The following is a 21,554-nucleotide window of genomic DNA, read 5'->3' as shown; positions in this document are numbered from 1 at the left end:
TATAACTTAGACGCTCCTTCTAAAGAGGTACCTTGCATGTAGGCCACAATGCTTGGCGTCACGGGGTCCCAATCACAGTACCTTACATAATGAGCAAGTGCCAAAGAAATTATCTGTAGACTACCAGGAGAGCTCTTCCTAGCAAGAACCCTCTGTTCTGAACCAAATCAACCAAATCCTTCTTGGGGATATTTAATGAGACATATGCAGAAAGGAATATACGTGGTACGCAGCAGTGGAAGCTCAGAGAGGATGTTAAGCAAGAGTGACATGGCAGTAGGAGCCACAAATAAGCACACACCTTGGTGTAGAAAGGAGAAGAGAGTACACTCAGTGTCAAGGAGCACAGAGAAGAATTAGACAGAAAAACAAACATGGATTACCTGAGTCCCCCTAATGACAAAGCATGAAAGTAGGTGGCATAGTAAAGCAAACGTGGAGTTGAGTGCAACAAACACCTGCTCCATCAGAAAGACCACTGGCAGAGTGGTCACTGTGAAACCAAAGCTGGTGTCAGATTGCCAGGGTCACTGCTGTCATTGCGACATTCCAGTTACGACAAAGCGCGGCTGGGCAACCGCATTGCTATTTTTCCCCATGTTTCCTTAACATTATATTACCTATCAAAACTTTGGCACACCTCTGTTTCTCCCAAGAGAAAAAAGCTCTTTATACAATATTAAATTGCAAGTGAGCAAAAGATAAAGTACAAAGAGAATGTGGGAAAGAATGTGGTAAGAGTAACAAAGTGGCTGAGCCAGAGAAAGGAGAAGGTTAGGTTGCATGAGCTCAAAAACTGAGGGGCGGAGGAGGCCAGAGGTGGAGGGTCAATTTCATTCTACCTCTTCTTTTTACTGTCTTAAGGAGGGTTACCAAACATCACAGTTTCTTTTCAGTAATAGTATCTGACTGGGCCCTGGCCAAATCCTCAAATGTGACTCATTCTCCTCCTTGGCAATAATGCTCAGGGCAGAGCATACTCAGCTTGTCTCCCTTCCTCAAATCACCTTGGACAGATCAAGCTTGTCCTGATTTCCAGACAACAGATCTAACAATAGTACCATGATTATCTGAATGAATCAGGTTAAACCAACATTTATTAGGGTACTGTCTTCCTGTGCAACATACCTTAAATGGGTCCAAGCTCTTCAGATTGAGGACTAAAAAAATTACAGTTCAATGTGGTATATTCATCTCTATTTTGAAGTTTTTAAAAATGAAAAAGTGTCACTTTTAAACTTTCATTTATGGAATATAAATTATGAGAATTATTTTCTCCCTTTATAGAGAAAACTATCAATTGAAAGATTCTGATTCAGGGTCACAAGGAACTACTTATTCGTGGAAATGTGCCCATTTGTAGGAGGATTTTAGAGAGAGCTATTTTCATTCATTGTCTTAGCACCTGTGAAAATTGCAAACTAAAGCATGATTATGCTTTCTTTTATTTTTAACAATTGAATGAATTCAGGACCTGAAATGGTAATGTAATAGGGTGCAGCCAAGGGGGGCAGGCAAAAAAGATTTGGAATGGTGTTCAGAAGTCAAAGTGTATTAGGAATATTGGAGAGACATATTAAGATGTCCTCAACCCCCGCAGGTGTCAGTTGGGGGAAGGGACACACGGAGCAGGGCCACTGAGAGCTGTTTTGCATAGCAATAGTTTCACAGCTGACCTCTGGAATGGTCATTTAATGTATCTATAACCTTTAACTGGTTTCAGAGATATGTTAAATGGCTGTGGCCATGCTCTGAGCCAGGGGGATGGAAGTGGCTTCTACCCAGGATGTAAATCGGGGCTGGTCCCCTGAGTTCCAGCGCCTGCCTGAGAGCTTGGAGTTGATTGGCTCCACACCATGGGGCCACACTTGCCCAGACTCACAATGGCAGCCCAGTAAACTTGTAATAATACGGAAGTCCTGGCAGGTGTAACCAACTGTGGGAGGAGTCGGAAATGGGGCTGCAAAGGAGAACTGGCGCAGAGATTTAAACCCAGACACACAGCCACTGGGGAGAGAGCCACGCAGTTTCAGCAGAGTAAGGGTCCCCTCTTGGCCAGGTGAAGGGAGAGCCATGCAGTTTTGGGCAGAGTGAGGACCCCCTCTTGCCCAGGTGAAAGAGTACCACTCGGCTTTGCCAGAATGAGGACCCCTGTTGCCAGGTGAAGAAGAAAGCCACATGCTTTTGGTGGAGTGCGGACCCCTGCAGCTTTGGTAGAAGAGGCCCACTTGGCTTTGGGGTGCTCCCTTTGGCTGTGTGGCCTGGAAAGCAGGAGAGACTTTGACTGGAACTTAGTACAAAGAACTCTTGCCAGTGGAAGGTACCGCATGACTTTGGATTAATTGGAGATCCTGCCTGGACGTCAACACAGCTGACGATACCAGTGGCCTGGAAAAACGGACGTGTGCTCTTTTCCTGATTTATGGTACCCGGAATTAGGACAGGGGGAGAATGGAGTGCTGTGGGTGTCTGTGGTTATCCTAAAGGACTTTGACACTTTTATGGGGACATCGGGTCACTACTTTAAGTCTCTACAGCTTTATTTTTTGAGAGAAGTATATATTATTTATTTGACTATGTATATGTTGGTATTCTTTCTCTTCTTTTTTTTATACTTTATCTTTGTTTTTTTTTCCAATTTTTTTATTTAATTATTTTTCAAGTACAGTTTTCTGTCTATTACTCCCATTCCATCCCACCCCCATGCTCCCCCTCCCTCCCATTTCCACCCTTCTCAGTTGTTGTCCATGTATCCTTTATATATGTCCCTCTAAATCCCTCTCCTATTTCCCCTGAAATTCCCTCCCCTCTCCCCCCTGGTCACTGTACAGCTTTAAATAAACCTTTGCTTTCCTTTCCTTTCCTTCTCACAAATCTCTGGCATTGAGATGTCTTTCCGCTGGCGGCAGACAGACGAGCCCAGTAGGTATTAGTGTACCCTCCTTGGGAGGGGCCCCTGTTTTCTGAAGCAGGTTTTGGCATCCCTGGGTGGGCCAAATACTGCCCCCCGTTGGACCTCTGCTCGGTAACAGTAATAATTCAAATCTAACTTGTCACTTCTGTTCTTTGTAAAGGTGTAATTCTATTACTATCTTGAGCATCTGAATTCTAGGAATAACCTTCTGGAATAGTTTCTGCCCCTTAAATTCCATGATTTTCTTGCTCTTCTTTGGTTTTGAAAAGACCAGAGTTTGTTTCATTTGGGTGTCTTTGTTGCTGTTCTGTGTTTGGACAATACGGAGTGTGATGTAATTCTCTTACATTTTGATTAGCTAACAGGCCATCAAATAGGCAACAGTAACATAACGGAATGACACTCTCTAGGACTGCTGATCACTATGGCTACTACTGTGGAAGGGAAGGAATAAAAGGAAACAAAACAGTAATCTTGCCTTAGGCATGCGATTGTCACCAACACAAGGAAGAGTTCAGTCTGTATACTTAATATGTGACAGCAGTCCTTTGAAAGCATGCATACAAAGACTTGATTACCTCTCTGTTTCTTACCGTCTCATCACATTGAACACAGTTTTAGTCACTTTCTAAGATCTTATTTTTCATTAAATTTATTAATATAACTTAATTGTGGGAATTCCGGAACCTTCTCCTTTGGACCATGGTCTATAAAGAGTATTTGCTTTTATATTAGCTCTCAAGCTGCCTGTAGGGATCCGGTCAGTTACATGGGTATTACATAAACACTTTTTTTTGCTTTAATGGTGTCAGAGGGGAGGGGGAATTCAGGATGGCCTTTTGAAATTTAGTCATTCAAGGGAAAACGTACACCAACTTCTATGAAAGTGTATTGTTCACTTAAGTAAAAGAAACTGCCCCTTTAAACAATAGTCTCCTGTTTCTGAGGGGAAAGAAAGTGATTGACTATTGCCACTGCAGTGGGCACATATGTGATATAAGAGTAGGCCAGGCTACACAGTATGTAAAATCAAGCTGTACAAATAATTTCCAGATAGTGCTTACAACAGCCACAAGCAGTGTACCAGGAAGTGGTTCGGAAGTTTTTCACATCCTAGATCAGCGATTTTCAATCTTTTTCATCTCATGGCACACAAAAACTAATTACCAAACTTCTTCACCATGCCAAAGTAATATATTTTTGTCGATCTGACAAAACACTAGTTATAATTTTGATTCGTTCATACCAGATGGCTATTGTTGTGTTGGCTATTGTCATTTTTTAATTTCACAACCTAAGGAAAAGAGGTCAGTTCCCCTGACTATATAGTAAGGTATTGCATGTTTTAAAAAGTTCAGCAGCACACTGGTTGAAAATTGCTGTCTTAGATGATTTTATAGGTCGGTTGCAACATATCTAGTGTTCAGGTAACCAATAAGCTCTACACTGCATTTAGTTTCATTTCTTATACTCTCTCATTTTTTCTCGCGCTAGAGTCCAAAAAGTACCCAAAGAACATGGGTGCAAAGGACATATTCAAACCACATGTTACACTCTTGGACTAGAGCAATCACAGAGGAGACAGTTTTAGGCAACTAAAACTATAGCTGTGCTGCAAGTTCCATAATTGGCCCTCAATAGCTATTTTTGAATACTCAGAAATACTCATTTGCTTAAGTTTAAGCATATATAGCATTGCAGCAAAATGAGAAGTATGAAACATATTGCTATTTCCATCAACTTTTTGTTTTAAATTACTCAGAGTATCTCATGCACATCTCTTTTTTTTTTAAAGAAAATAAGCACAAATTAGACACAATTTATTTTTCTGGAAAAGAAATGCTGACCTCTATTCAGAGCCTGCTAATAACATTATTTCTTCTTCTCTTTATACACAGAGGAAAGGAGGGAAAGGGTAGGGGGAAGGGAGAGTTGTAATAAAACCTTTTTGTACAAGTGTTTTATTGCACCTTCAATTACCTCATGGCAGGTGCAATGACCACTTTGTGCTCTCTTGGAAACAAAAGTGGCAATTTGTACTTACAAATACATAACCGTATCAGTAAAAATGAGGCCATGCTGAAAATCTGCCTGGAGATGTTTAAAGGGTACAGAGTTTTGACTCAGATTTGCTCATAAGTCAATGACAAATTTCAAGCTTCACAAGTTCAGACATTGAGCAGGGAATCAGAGCTTCAAGCCACAAAGCTGAAAGTGTTTGGACCGAGGAACATTCAATAAAAGCTGCATAAAAATGCATCACTGAAATTTAATCACCTCAAGCAAAACTCATCAAGTCACAACAAGGACTTGATGAATGAAGAATTCTAATTTCATTTATTCTTTGGACTTCCCTGAAAAATGAGAGTGCAATCTCTCTCAAAGGTTGAGATTGCATTTATAAAATGGACTTTCAGTCCATTTGAAAACATGTGAAATAATACCATAAATTTGTATAGAACTTAGCTTATAAACGGTTCCTAAATTCATTACCACATTTTCTTCTCACTTCAAGGCTTTGTCATAGGGCAAATACGATTTATTCTCATTTTCTATGTTGAGGTGCCTGAGGGTAAGAGATTTATCTGAGGTAGCAGAGTATTATAGTTTAATACTACACACACACACACATATATTCCAGAGTATTATATGTTTGTGTATCTCCCTTCCAAATTCATATGTTGAAGCCTATTCTTCAACATGTGCTTTTTGGAAGTGAGGCCTTTGCAAAGTGACTAGGTCATAAGAGTGGAGCCCTTGCAAGTGGAAGTGGGGCCTCACCAGACAGATCTATTGGCACCTTGATTTTTGACTTCCCGGCCACCAGAAATGTGATAAATAAATACTTGTTATTTACGCCACCCTGTCTATGGTGTTCTTATTAAAACAACCCAAACTAAGATAAAGAGCTAAGAAGCACTGGAGTTAGATATATACTTTAAAAATATCTAATGATCTTCCCTTATTCCAGGCTATGAGGACTAACACTGTCCCTATTTCCACATGATAATATTTTATTATCTTTGGGTGTGAGCCGAGTAATACTACTGGCTAGACTTTGAATTACTTTTGGTATTTATAGTATCACACTCACACCCTTAGGTGGCTTTCCCCATCTTGCTCAATTAAGTTCAGTACCTTAATGCTCTTTATTATAAATTGACATATGAATAATGTGTACATCTAGCTGTCTACATATAGATAATAGTAATAAGGATATTCTACTGTATCAGAATAAGCACCTGTGCCATTATTTTAGTGTAAGACAGTTTGGCTTCTCCACTGATTAAGATAAAGTACTGGATATGATTGATCTTACAAACTTTTTGAGGCATGAAAAAGTACTGTACAGGTAAATGAACACTGATGTGGACCCCGATATTTACTGTAAGTGGAGGCAATATGAATAACTCACAGAAAATAATCTATTTCTTAATAATAAGAGATAAGCAATATCAAGGGTACTGACTACATATTGGTTGGTACTATAATCACTAGTTACTGTGCTAAGCGTTTTATATTAATTAGCATATTTAATCCTCAGAATTAAATATGCACATTTGATGAGTGAGAAAATTGAACTTTAGATAAATTTTATCTAGGTAATCTGCCTAAGTTCACACAACTAGTAAGGGCAGAAAATGAATCAGATATGACTTTATCTGATTAAACACTACTCTTTTTAACCATATGTTCCTAGTGTTCACACTGTAGTAGTACACAGAAGAATGATATTGGGTACTTTATATAGATTAAAATATAGATTCCTGGGTGCCATACACTGTGATTCAGTAGACTTGGGGTGGGGGCTGAGAATCTAAATTTTAATAAGCTCCCCAAGTAATTCTCATGCTGATGATTTTGTATAGACTTTGAGAAGTACTGACTTACATTATAACGACATAGCGAACATTGCTTTTTCTGTATTAATTTCATGAGTCTTTTTAAAACAAGTCATATATTTGAGGTTGTGTTTCTTTTCTTTTTTAACTCATAATGTTCACTGTTTCACTACAATTGAGAAACTTACCAGGAGAGCAGAAATTGTGATGTGATATGAGGTGAGGGTATTGATATTTGCATAATGGCTACACAGGTATGACATAAATTTGTTCTGATTCAATGAGGCCGGACAACAGGCTTTCACTGTAGGTTTAAGTAAAGGCAGGGAGCTAGGTAGGTAGGAGAAGGAGAGAGAAAGGAGAAAGGAAAGGAGACAAGGAAGAAATGAAAGAAGGGGAACAAAGTAAAGGGTCGAACTACTTTTGAACATAAATAATTACATTATTCTCAAAAGACAAACAGTTTCTGATTAAAATTTGTGTTTTGACAGACAGATGTGTCTCTTACCTAGTTTTGTCTAGGCTCTTAAATTGATGACAGGGTACACAGTCCAAATGGCATTAGTGATTAAGAGGTCAGGCGGTGAATTCACTATTTAAAAAAAAATCTCTTTCTCCCTCCACCCCTTCAAGCTGCACTTTAGTCTCCCAGCTTATTCATATCAGCAGAAAGCAGTGGCTGAACACCACCCCCCACTCAAATCTAAGGACAAGCTTCAGCTTTTTAGTCTCAATGATTGTTTTCTTTTTCTGTTTCTGAACTATTAAACTAGTATGAAAAATCTTAAAAAATTAAAAGACTTTGAGAAAAGGAATCACTTTTTTCCCCTATACAAAAGAACAGCAGAAATGGTATTCCCAAGGACAGAGTCTGTTAAAAATCAGACTATTTCCACCAAGCTCCCCTATTTTTCATCTGTCAGTAAAATATGTCCTCTCTCGTCTCAGTTTGATGCCTATTTTTATCTGACTGAAGCTATGTGGTCATTTTTGTATTTATTACTAAGTTATTTAGGCTTCCTCTGCATTCTACTCTTCCCACCCTGGAGCATGTTTTTCTCTTCTTAAAAACTGGGCCACATGCCTCTGAGGAGAAAGTAGTACATTATTTCGTTCTCACCTTTTCTTCTTTTCTGGCATCTCTGAGGCCTGCTATGCCCAGAAGTGCTTTCACTCAAGCTGGACCATCAAATCAATGATCACAGCAGTCTGCTTTCTAAATCTGAATGACAATGATGACAACAGGCATGGCACACTTTCAGGACTGATTTGTCACTGGTAATGTAAATCTCTTTTTTTGTAGTCCCCTCCCATTCTCCTTTTCTACCTGTCTCAATGTCTCCAGTCTCTCCTCAATCTCGCCCTCTCTCATGGATGTTTGAGAGGGTCCAGCTAGCTGGCCAAATTCTTCCCTCTGCTATCCGCAGCTGCAGTGTATCAAATCTTCAAACATTTTACCCATCGTCTATGCTGTTTTCTGTACCTTCTCCCCCTTCTCCTCCTCCCACTCCCCTGTTGCTAACCCTCCATGTGATCTCCATTTCTATGGTTCTGCTCCTGATCTGGCTGTCCTCTTGCTTTGCTTTTGTTTTAGGTGTGGTTGTGAATAACTGTGAGTTTGCTGTCCAGGAGGGCAAGAATAGTAGGGGAAATATAGAATCTAAAGAACTTGAGACACATGGTCATAAACTAAAGGGGGGGAATGGTGGGGAAGGGGGTGTCCAGGGTGGAGGGGAATGATGGGGGGGGGATTGAACAACTGTAATGGTATAATCAACAAAATGTATTTTTTAAAAAAGAAAAAAAAACAAATAAAAGCTTCACATTTGTGAGTCAAAGTCACCAGAGAAAAATGGTATTGGGAAAGATTATTTCTATGATATCCCTTCTAGCTAACCTCTGAGCCTGATTTTTACTGCATCTAAAGAAGCAAAACAGTGTTGCATCCTTATTCATTTGTCCTGTTTAAAATTCTTGCCCACTCCAGTATTTGAAGCTTCAATTGTTTTGTGCTTCATGCTGCTTATTTCATATCAAGTTCTTGGTTATGTGGAATCCTTTAATTTTTAAAATGTTACTATATCCTAGCTGTCTAAAAAGATTGAGAATGCCACGAAGAGAGAGACTGGTTTAAGCAATTATAACAAGCTTTCATAATGCTATTCTGTGGTCATTAATCCATCACTTTTGTGAGGAGGTCTGTAATTTCTGGAATACTATAATGCTTTAGTTTCTTTTCTGAAAGTGGAAGTGATTCTTTTCATTGGCCTACAATGTCACACTTTTATCAGTGATATTTATAAATACTGCTTTTAAAAATGAGCACAAAGTGATAGCATAACTTGAAAATAACAGGCAAGAGAATACATTATGCCAATCCCTGTTAACTAGAAATTCTGTGACAGAATCTTAGAATATAGATGGCCTTGACGTAGCTACATAATGAGTTGTGTCAGGCCATGCCTAGAACCAGTTTATTGAATTAAATTGTTGATTGTCATAATTATTCTGCCATAATTGAAAAGTACTTATCACAATTTACTTTATGACACTCATACACTTCTCTTTGTATGTTACAGGTGTGAAGTAGGGGTACAAAAGAATATGAATTATAATTCCCATCTTCCAGGAACAACCTCATTGTCCAGATAACTCACACAGGTGAAAACAAAACTATAGCAAAGGATACTATTTGTTCACCATCAAAGGCATTACATAGAAAGCAAAAATTATGTAACTGTGGGAAGCAGATGACTTCAAAACAGGGCGGTCAAACGTGCCTTCATGAGGTAGATGAGAGTTGAGCTATGCAAGGCAGAAGCACAGATGAGGTTTTCATAGGTGGAGAATAAGAGAGATGCTATTCTCAATGAGCAAGTAAAACTGCTTAAACTGACATATTCATTTTTTCATTCTCTGAAAAATTATTTTTGGGCTCAAAGAGCTAAATTTAGTTCCTAACTGTATACATGGTGAACTAAAGACAAACAAAGGAAGCCTACATAAGCTGGAAAGAGTGACATCAGTAAATGAATGGAAACTCTCCCCAGGGGTCTGCGGCATGTTGATGACATGCCATAGAGAGACTGGAAACAAGTGTAGCAGTGAAGCCCAATTCTGGAGTAGATGCCAAGATGCTTCCTTCTCTCCTTTGCCCTGATCTCGGAAGCCTCTCAGAAAGCAAAATGACTATCTGACCTTTCTTTTCCTAGGGCATGGGTTTACTTCAAGTTTCAGATATCTGGGGAAGAAGCACCTTACCAGGAGAAAGATAAGACAGACAGACTCTCTTGGTTGTGCTGTTCTGCCTGTTGTACTTTTCTGATGACCATGAAGAAAATTAGCTTCCAAAGCAGGTAGAGGGCAAGAGGAAGGACTCAGGAATTAGAGATTTGCCACAGATAGGGGAAATTAAATACAAAGTTCATTCTTCGTTGTTTCAAAAATGATATATGCAATGTTCACAACTAATTTCACGAAGGGGAAAATGGCTATACTGCTTACTTTAGACCAATCGTTGGAATACCTTACAACCCATTGTGTTAAGTCAAAGCTCTTGTTCCCTTTCTCCTTTTCCAGAAAAAGTGTAATATTTAAAAAATGAATACTGAGCCCTGGCTGGTGTAGCTCAGTGGATTGAGCATGGGCTGCGAATCAGAGTTGCCAGTTTGATTCCCCGTCAGGGCACGTGCCTGGGTTATGGGCCAGGTCCCCAGTGGGGGCCACGAGAGAGGCAACCACACACTGATGTTTCTCTCCCTCTCTTTCTCCCTCCCTTCCCGTCTTTCTAAAAACAAATAGATAAAATCTTTAAAAAATGACTACTGAGAATGAAATTGAAAAACACCAATCACTAGGGTTAAAGAACAAGGAGGTCCGATGACATTCTATCATAACCTAACTGAAGATTTAACAAAACAAGAAAAATCTGAAAAAAAAAACACTAGATAGAAAAATCACAGAAATGAACCAAAAATGTGCTTACATTGCTATTTTTTTAACCCACATTAAGTCATCATAACTTGAACTTAGTTATTCTGAATTAATGGCACCAGCATTTAATCTGAATTCTGTAATACAGGGATAACCTTGATTCTTAGCCATAAAATGCACAAGATTTTTAATTAAAGTAGAAAAGCACCACTTTCCAAGCCCACTATTGGGAGAGGTATAGAAAACTTAACTATATTTCTACTAATTTATTAAATATTTCACTCAAGATATTTTTTACATAATTGTATTTCTTAGAGTGAACTCTAAGAACTACAGTTTCAAATTAGGTGATTTCAAGTACCCTTATATGCCTTCACGTGAATTAACACGAATTTTAGTATCATCAGCTTGAAAACAGAGCTGCCTGGAAACCAAGTAACATGTTATAAATGAACATAAACAAATTTTCATAACCAGAGATTCAAAGACATAATAGAGTGTTACATTTTCTTTGGGATTTTGAAAGAAGAATAAAATTCAACAAATAATACATTATAATTGCTATCGCCTTGAGAGTATAATTGTGGAATAGAATTTTTGGCTCCAATAGCAAAAAGTATTATGAATTGAATGCTTTAAATGTGTGTATATCATAACTATTTGGGGATGACATGACTGTGACAACAGCAGTAGATTAACATTCAGGAAATGTTTCTCCTTATAAGGAAGTTCAGGTGCAAGCTAAACTTTGGAAAACTGCACAAATGAGTCACTGGAAAAGTGGCTCTTCTACTTATCGCTGACTTAGGCCTGGAGAACTAGGTTTTTATCATTTATGATATAGCAGAGATGAGGAGCATTTTAGTGCTTTTCATTAGAAACTTCATGAAGATCTGTAATTGGACAAGTGCCCATTACCTAGGCATTGAATTTAAATTCTATAATAGTTCCCTTACTTTACTTCAGTGGTCAAATATACACACAAATCAATGTGAGATTTCAATGAGCCACTTATAAAGAAATATAATTTCACATGATAATTCAAGTCTAAAAGTCCTTCAATTCATTAATTATTTGATTCACCTTCTGAAAACTATACAACGAGTCACTTGTATATTCAGATCTTTTCTAATATAACTTTTTCTAATATAACAGATTATATAATCTGAAAAGGACATCTGTATTTTTAATAGTATTACTCTAATGGAAAAAAGCAGACTTCTATCACCCAGGTGTTTTTTATTTTTAAGTTGTATTTCATAGTGCGAGTTCTGTACAGAAACACATTTTTGTTGTTTTAGTACAGTTGTCCCAGTTTCTTCCCATTGCTCTCCCCTGACCCGCGCACCCCCAAGGCCCCCACAGTCAGTCCCCACCCCATTGTCCTTGTCCATGGGTCATTTATATTTGTTCTTTTTAAAAAGATTTTATTTATTTATTTTTAGAGGGGAAGAGAAGGAGAGAAATATCAATGTATGGTTGCCTCTTATGAGTCCCCTGCTGGGAACTGGCCTGCGACCCAGGCATGTGCCCTGACTGGGAATCGAACTGTGATCGTGTGGTTCACAGGCCCCCGCTCAATCCACTGAGCTAGGCCAGCCAGGGCTTATATTTGTTCTTTACCTAGGCTCTTCCCTTCTTTTCTCCCTCATGCACCCTCCCCTCTGGTCCCTGAAAGTTTGTGCCTTGTTTCCGTGCCTCTGGTTCTATTTTGTTTGTTTGTTTTGTTCAATAAGTTCTGCTTATATATGAGATCAAATGGTTTTTGTCTTTCACTGCCTGGTTTACTTCACTCAGCATAATGCTCTCCAGTTCCATCCATGCTGTTGCAAAGGGTAGGAGCTCCTTCCTTCTTTCTGCTGCATAGAATTCCATTGTGTAAATGTACCTTAGTTTTTTGATCCATTCATTTACTGATGGGCACTAAGGCTGTTTCCAGCACTTGGCTATGGTAAACAATGCTGATATGAACATTGGGGTGCACAGGTTCTATTTAATAGGTATTTCATGATTTTAGGGTGTAATCCCAGCAGTGGAATTGCTGGGTCAAAAGGTAGATACATTTTTAGTTTTCTGAGGAAATTCCATACTGTTTTCCAAGTGGCTAAACCAGTCTGCATTCCCACAGTGTACTATGGTTCCCTTTTCTCCACAGCCTCTTCAACACTTGTTCATTGATTTGGTTATGATGGCCATTCTGACTTGTGTGAAGTGGTATCTCACCGTGGTTTTAATTTTCATCTTTCTGATGGCTAGGGATGCTGAGCATCCTTTCACGTGCCTCTGTGGCCTCTGTGTGTCCTCCTTGGAGAAGTGATGGACCTGCCCATTTTTTAATTGGGCTTTTTGTCTCCCGGTGTGCAGTCATGTGAGTGAGTCCTTTATGTACTTGGGAGATCAAACCCTTGTCTGACGTATCATTGGCAGATATGTGTTCCTGTACGGTTGGTTCCCTTTTCATTTTGCTGACATTTTCTGTATCCTTGCAGAAGCTTTTTAATTTGTTGTAGTCCCCAAAGCACTTTTTAAGCTCTTTAATATTGGTTGAATTTCAGAATCAGTGCTCAGGCCCAGGAAACATACCATTGAATTCAGATTAGGCAGGATACAGACACGAACTGCACATTATGACAACGAAAAAGGACTCCAGCTTAGAGTGTTTATATATTTACTATTTCACTTCTCTCACAAGACCAAGATAATCTTTGGCACTTTATAAAAATCTCTGGCTAAGGGGTATGGTTTAATTATAAACTTATACTTTCACAATACTAATGTGTTAAACCACCACACTTGACTCCACATGAAAAGTATAGCTACTTCTTAGAACTAAATGAAAACACCATAGTCAATTACAGGTACCATATATATTTCATGACTCAAAACTTGCTCATAACTGTGGCAGACTCTGGCCAGCAGAGTCCGCCTGTTGTGACTGAAAATGAGAATAAATGCACAGGTGAGAGCAAACTTGTGGAGAAAAGGAGAACTGCATAGCTATTCTCTCAAGGGGAGAGTGCCTATGAATGCCTTGGCCACTCCCTCAAGAGGAGAGTGCCTCGACCCTTGCCTAGCAGGCTTTATTGCTTTTCTCGGGTTTTACATCAGAGAAAGATTTGTTATCTATTACATAGAATATGATTGTCTACATTTTAGGTACAATCAAGGAAATGAAAATAACATGCAGAGAGGAATGGTGGCAAGCTGATTAGCTCTGTCCTTGGGCAAATTCACACAGGCTTTAGATATTACCTTGAAGATAGACAATACACAGTTGTTGTTCTAGACCAGGGTGATGGAGTTTTAGCAAGAGCAAGCCACAACAGTCTGTATGCATTCTGTAGGCCTGATTCTCATGGGAAAACTTGGTTTGAAGGTCTGGCTCCTGCCCGCCATTTGCTTCTGTAGGTTTTCCATACAGAGCTGAGTCACATTTGCCAGACTAAAACAAACTGGTCCCCACACACATAACTTTCTCAGTCTTCTCAGTTAATGCGGTATGCCTTATCTCTAAACCAGAGGTGTCAAATTCATTTCCACCAGGGGCCACATCAGCCTCTTGATTGCCTTCAAAGGGCCAGAATAATTTTAGGACTGTATAAATGTAACTACTCCTTAGCTGTTAAGGAGTTGAAATTACATTCGGCCCTTCGAAGGCAACTGCAAGGCTGATGTGGTCCCTGGTGAAAATGAGTTTGACACCCCTGCTCTAAACAGACTGGAATTAATAAGAAAATATGGCAATTTCACTTAGAGTGAAAGACACAGTTAAGAGGAAATTTGTCTTAAGTACTCATGTGTTGGGTTCAAACAAAATAAAGTAAAGCTACAACTGAGCTGAATTTTACACGCAACACGGTGTAGGTAGGTGAATTTCTAAACTCTTCTTGATGACTCACATACAGTGCTTTATTTTTTGAAAAATGGGTCATATTTTTCACTTCAGTTTTATAATGCTGATGCCATTTTCTGTTCAATTTGGGAAGTCTTATAGCTTGACAATTATATTTACTCAGCTAGCATGATACTCAGAACCTAGAACTTGCATTTCAAGACTGAATATCACCTATATAGCACTGACAAACTATTTTCTTGGGTAATAACTGATTGATGGCTTATTCTTAACGTGCTTGGAGAAACACATTAATAAGATAGCCCATGCCTTTTTTTCACTCTGTAACATCTACAGATGATCTCGATTTCAGATGACTCTAAGTAGATGAACAGAAATAAAAAAAGAACACCTTTCTGGCTCATTAAGGCAATTGCTCAAGCTGTCATTAGCATTACCTCTCCAAAAATGCAGTACAGGATGTAGTAGGGCTTTGTCTGCTGCAGGAACTAATGGGTCAGAGCTACCTTTTGAGGGCAGGACTAAAATCGTACGTTACATATTCAGTGAGTAAAGGAATAATTTCCATCAATCAATTAAATTCTGCTTGGGAGATTCCCCACTCCCTCATTTGAAATATGCCTCTGCGCGTTGTAGGCCTAGTAACTGCCTACTCAATGAATTAATTGCACTCATGCAAAAATGGGGCCTTTTCTACTTATTAACCCTACTCATTTTCTATAGGTTAGTTGTAAATTATGCCTCAGAAGATAAACAGCAAGTCATGCCTGAAAAAATGAGATGCTCTGATTTTCATCCTTGAACCTGCTAGGCTGACTACGTGTCAGATAAGGTTGAAGCCAGGATAATGCCTTGAAAACCTGACAAACCACAGATTTTTATCACCAAGTCAAACCATCTGGATTTAAACTCTGTGAATCTTAATTATCTCATATTTAATTAAAGGAACTAGATTAAACCAAAAGTGGAGGGGTTGGGGCTCTGGCAAAGGAGAATCAGAGAGTTGTTACAAATGAGCAGACTTCATTTTCACAGGCCAAATTTCTCCTTTCTAACAAAACTGGGTTTACATACAGAGGGGACTCCAGGAATCACTGGGTTGCACAAGGTTAGAGGTCGTCTAATACATCCCAGAATGATAATCATCCTCTCTGTTTCTAAGAATCCTCACGGGAAGAGGTTTTGTGCATGTTAAGAAGGGTACTATTACCCGAGATGAAATACGGGAGATTTTTGCACTTTATCAACTAAAAGACAAACGTCTATGCTCAAAGGGTTGCTTTCATGTTATTTTTCTTTATTTCAGGTAAGATAACATAATTATTAGTCCTTTCAGAGTATCTTCTTTTATGATGGAATAGTCATGAGATAATGAATTATTTAACCATGAGTACTCCTCATTGGTGGCCTACTCCAGCAGAAGTCAAACCTTCTGTGTGAAGGGCAAGACGATAGTATTTCAGGCTTTGTGGGGCATAGGGTCGTTGTTACAACTGCTCATCTCTTGTTACAACTGCCCAACGCAGCCATAGATAATACATAAACGAATGAGCAGGGCTATGTTCCAGAGACATTTATTTATGGAATTGAATTTCATATAATTTTCATGTCACAAAATATTCTTCTTCTTGTGATTGTTCACAACCCTTTAAAAATGTAAAAATTGCCCTGGCTGGTGTGGCTCAGTTCATAGGAGTGCTGTCCTGTGACCGAAGGATTGTAGGATTGGTTCCCAGTCGGGGCTCATTATGTAGGTTGCTGGTCTAATCTTTGGTCCAGGTATGTGCAATCCCCTATCCAGGTGCATACAGGAGACAACCGATTGACATTTCTCTCCCTCTCCCTTCCTCTCTCTCTAAAAGCAATTAAAAAAAAAAAAAAAACATGTTCTTGGGTGAGGATAAAAATGTAAAAATCATTCTTAGACTTTGGGCCAGATTTGGCCTGTAAGCCAGTTTGTCATTTCTTGTTCTACTCTGTAACTGTGTCATTATGAAGAGGAGAGAAAACAGTATAAAACATGATCACTTCTCATAACACTTGCGGAAACAAGGGTAAACAACAGCAAAAGATTAGCAAATAACATTAATAAAGGACAATGTATAGTGCATCCCACGGGAACTAAAAGAATGAGGATATGGGGGACACAACTTTGTGATAAAATGGTCAGAATAGGATTCATGTATTGATTCATTAATTGTACCAGAAAGAACTACCTGGATTAATATAGGTAGAGAAGGAAAGATACCTACAGATGAGAGAGAGAATATGTTCCACAACAGAGAAACATGAATTGCAGGATATAATTGTGGGGCAGCAGAAGAAAGGCCCAAGCAGCATCAATTGGAAAAATTAATTCATTTATTCAATAAATAATTATTGAGCTCTGGCTGGTGTAGCTCAGTGGATTGAGTGCGGGCCTGCAAACCAGAGGATTGCGGTTCGATTCCCAGTCAGGGCACATGCCTGGGTTGGGGCCAGTTCCCAGCAGGGGACGCAAGAGAGGCAACCATACATTGATATTTCTCTCCCTCTCTCCTTCCCTTCCCCTTTAAAGATAAATAAATAAAAGACTTCTAAATAAATAAATAAATAATTATTGACTGTGTCTGTGTCAAGCATTATGGTAAATTCTAGAGATAGTGTCACGAGTAAGACACAATTTCTGCCCTCCAATTGCTCACAGTCTTGTTACAAGGGCAAATAAGCAGTTAGACAGGATGCAATATGGGATAGGATACTAAAACTAAATACCGTATGTTTAGGACCCTAAGATGCACCTAGGTTTTAGAGGAGCAAGATAGGGAAAAAATTTTAAAGCAAAAAGTGGGGTAAAATATTTAATAACCTGTGACCCCACTCTACCACCACTGACCCCCCACAGTGAGCCAGGTAAGCTACATTTGAACTATAAGATGCACCCCCATTTTCCTCCCAAATTTTTGGGGAAAGTCCATCTTACAATCTGAAAAATACGGTAGTGAAGCTATGTGAAAACAAATATGAAAAATTAAAAATTATATCAATTCTCAACATATTTTTCCATAACTTCCATTCATTTACATTTAAGGTAGAAATCTTTGATTTAAACCACAAAGGAAATCCAAATGCAAAATAAAAAAATCTCTCTGTGACTCTCTCTAGGACAGATTTAAGTGCCTGCCCTAGAGAAATGGTAAAATCACATAAACTTCTTATAAGTAATTTCCAGGGACCCTTTGAAGATTATAATTTTAAAAGGGATTATTAGTCTACTGGCTTGTTTCACTGGAACTAGGCACTTTGTCATTGGCCCTAACAATGCGCATACACCTATCCGTAAGCCATTTCAGCAGTGAGGTAAATTACTGTGGCGAAGCCTGGAGTCTTTTTCAACAGAGATATTTAAGAACAGCATTTATATCTACCTGCAGGAGATGGCTCAGGATCAATAATGCCTGGAGCACAGCATGCACTTTCAACTCTATGACTTGAAAATTCTTAAAAAGTGTTCCAATGAATATTTCCACAAATCAATCATATTTTAAAAAATATCTAGTGGCATTACTGGTGTTATTTGATGCAAGAACTAAAAATTCAACTGCAAGTGTTCTTAGGCATATGACCAAAGAAGATCTGGGAGATCTCATAAATTTCTTTCATGAGCCCCCCCCCCCCCCACCCCGAGTAAAAGGCAACACTGTGAGGAAATAGCAGAGCATGTGGTTTGGAATGAGACAAACTGGTGTTCGGATTATGATTCAACTGCTCACTGGCTTCTCTCATCCTGCATTTCCTCTCCTGTAATCTTGGGAAGATAAAACCAAATGTTCAGGAATTTTTGTGGAAATGTAGTGAGATGGTTACATATGGAACGTGGGCAGTGCCTAGGCAGGAGAAAAAGGGGTCTGGGTAAAAAGGATATCTCATTTCTACTGATAAATTTCATCATTTGATTATCTTAAAAAGTCATGTTGTACAACTACCCAACGTTGTTAAATATACAGCCATTTATGTTGCTGAACTTGGATTAGCCCCTGTTGTGCAAGGATGACTTACTATTGCAGGAAATAAGAAATAAACAGAAAAGCTCTCTGAAATGCACAAATAAATAAATGGGCAATTATGCTGCACACAGAATACAACAAAACCAGGAACAGCACATTTATAATATTTGCTCATGATAAAAATCAGACTATAAGATTGTACACAAATCACATTTTTATTTCATTGGTTATCATGCAGGTCATGATGAATTTTGTGTCACACAATAAAGGAGTGAACTGGTTATTGTTAGCATTCCGGCCCAAGCTGCATTCTTGCTTCCTCCTTTGAAAAGTAGTAAGCTAATGAATACATGCTACTTTCTATGATACAGATGTCCTTCACTGTTAGAATCTATTGAATTCAGCACTGAATACATATTCATGAATGTGCACTCTTCTCAAAACAGGGATTGAGGCAGTCTACTCCATTAAACATAAGATTATTTTTCTTCTAGGTATCAGCCAGGGAATCAACATTTTGGTCAGTGGCCTTTTCATGATGTTTCTCCTAATAGATGCCACCTGGAAATAAAATCAACTTATGTTTAATTAAATAGATTTTCTAAATCTGCATTCTGAGAAGGGTATTGTTTCATTAAGAAGTAATTAATTCTGCATATTAGAAATAAACATGGATTAACAAATAAAACTCTAGCTTAATTTGGTGCTGATTCAAACAAGAGTTATGGAAAAACTATATAATTTATACTTTATTACATATTCACATTATATTGTGGTAAGATATTGGGGCTAATGAATATGATAAAATCCCTATCTCCCTATAGTCTTCTGTACTTCAAGAATCATTCTCTTATTCACTGGAGGTGACCAAGAAGATAGCAGCAGGTCCCTCCTAAGAGACAGTGGCCAGAAGCTGACATTCAGACATTAAAATGACCTCATGTTCTACTCTCTGGTGTGGACAATGTGAAGGCAGTAGGGATACAATGTGGAAACATCCTAAGTGGGATGATTTTGCTTTTTGTTTGTTTTTTTTTTTAAGATTTGCCCCGCCAGCTTAGTCTGACTGACAGCTCCTAAAGACTGACCCAGTGAACCTTCAGCCTGGGAGTCTCCCTGCATTCCCTGAGAAGCAGTGAACTCAAGTTTTACTGTAGGAATCGGCTCCTAAGACCCAGTGATCTGACTAAAGTGGCATGATCTCCAAATACCACCCTGAGTGCTGTTAAACTGATTTTTCAGCTTTTATGTTCCCTCTGTAAATCAGCTCAAATTACGTTGTTCCAGGTTTAAATTAAGCATCTAATTATGTCTTCCCATAGAAAAATACATAGTTTCTGCTAGTATTTTCCAAAGGGGTAAATTCTGCTGCATAAAACACCAGACAGATATCTGTATGAAACCAAATTAAGTTTATTCCCCTGTAGACTGTGAAGTATATTTTAAAGCCCTTTAAAGTTATAAAAACTATCATTCACCTTATATTTATTTTATTTTTCTGTCTTTTTTTCCTTAGCCATTAGAGTCAGCATACAAGGTCTGCATGGAAAAAGTCCATCTGTTGTTAATATAACAGGAATGGTTCAGTCCACATTGCTGTAACCTAGCAGCCAAGGAGAGTGGACTGAAATGCACATGCATAAACAATGACGACTTCACTGCACTAGTCAGTGGGGGTGGTAGGTAACACTGAGTGAGCAAGTTGACTGTGTGTTTGTCACTTTCAAAATGATGGAGCAAGTAGAGCAATGAACCTGCATCAAATTTTGTGTGAAACTTGAACTTCCCTCCACAGAAACTATTTGGATGACTCAGAAGGCCGCAGCTATGGGTAACTGGTGATTGGCAGCTTTGTCATGACAAGGCACCCATTCATGCTTCATGTCTCCTGCAGAGTTTGGGGGGAAACATCAAATCACCCAGGTGATTCAGCCCCCCCACAGCCCAGATTTGGCACCCTGTGACTTCTGGCTTTTCCCAAAACTAAAATCACCTTTGAGAGGAAGAGAGTTCAGACCACTGATGAGATGCAGGAAAATACAACAGGGCAGTTGATGGCAACTGGGAAAATTGTGTGAGGTTCCAAGGTGCCTACTTAGAAGGGGATGGAGGTATCATTGTCCTACAGACAGTGTTTCTTGTATCTTGTGTCTTCTTCAACAAATGTCTCTGGTTTTCAAAGTACATGTCTGGATGCCTTCTGGACAGACTTTGTATTGTACAACAGGGAAGATGAGATATAAGATAGGATAGGAATGAGTCAGGATGATAATTAACACCTACACAAAAAATTGTGCTGCACAAAGGGAGTCTCTGAGTCATATTTAGAAGGATTCTTTCTACACAATATATCTTAGGGCTTAAAGTATAATTGAACAGAAAGAGTATGGAAACCCGTATTCTAGCCTATTGAATAAAAGACAGTGCACTGGTTTCAAATCTTTGTGGAACAACAAGAAAAAGGAATTAGTGTGGTTATTCACAGTTTTCTAGAAATAGCAAGTGATTTATTTTAGAATATGAAAGCTGTGATTAATATGTCAAATTTATGAAGCCACATTTATGATAGAATTTTCATATCATTTATTCTTAATTAGCACATTTATTGTTATAAATCTAAGATAAAGAGTGGGTTCATCAGACCATATTACTTAGACAGAATTCTAATTTTAGTTTTAAAATTGTCTTCTATTCCTCTTAGAAGTTAGAATGACTAATCTAGAAAGACTAAAAAGCAGAAACAAAGATACTTTAATCCATAAGAAAGAGAAATATATAGACTTTTCTCAAATCACTTCATAAATAAAGCACATTTAACCCAAGGATTCTGAACTTTCCAGTGAAAATACAGACATACCTTCACAAACTCACATACACACTCAAGCTCCATCACAATAAGACACTGTCTAACCACCAACACCAATCTGTTACCAAAAGCAGTCAGAGGGCTGGGGAGTCACCCCCATCAGCCAAGATGGTGGCAGTGGGGAGGGTCTTAGACACGCTTCTATTCCACTCTTTACCTT

The 21,554-nt window shown here is 38.6% G+C and overlaps 1 protein-coding gene across 3 annotated transcripts in view; it reads right to left on the bottom strand.

The window, feature by feature from the left end:
• Positions 1 to 21,554, bottom strand: part of DIAPH2 (diaphanous related formin 2) — a 902,023-nt gene that overhangs the window by 124,568 nt on the left and 755,901 nt on the right. The window contains exon 28 of one of the 3 annotated variants that reach the window (XM_037060832.1): positions 18,975 to 19,089. The exons of the other annotated variants lie outside the window; for them this stretch is intronic. Within the exon in view, the coding sequence (XP_036916727.1) occupies positions 19,076 to 19,089 (14 nt within the window). The 3' untranslated portion in view covers positions 18,975 to 19,075. Of the gene's footprint in view, positions 1 to 18,974; positions 19,090 to 21,554 lie in introns of those variants that run through there. 3 annotated transcript variants of the gene reach the window in all.

The sequence above is a fragment of the Sturnira hondurensis genome, unplaced genomic scaffold (assembly GCF_014824575.4).
Source record: "Sturnira hondurensis isolate 20B ecotype Veracruz unplaced genomic scaffold, ASM1482457v3 Scaffold0012545, whole genome shotgun sequence".
NCBI classification, from domain to species: Eukaryota; Metazoa; Chordata; class Mammalia; order Chiroptera; family Phyllostomidae; genus Sturnira; species Sturnira hondurensis.
This window is presented reverse-complemented; position numbering and strand designations above follow the sequence as displayed.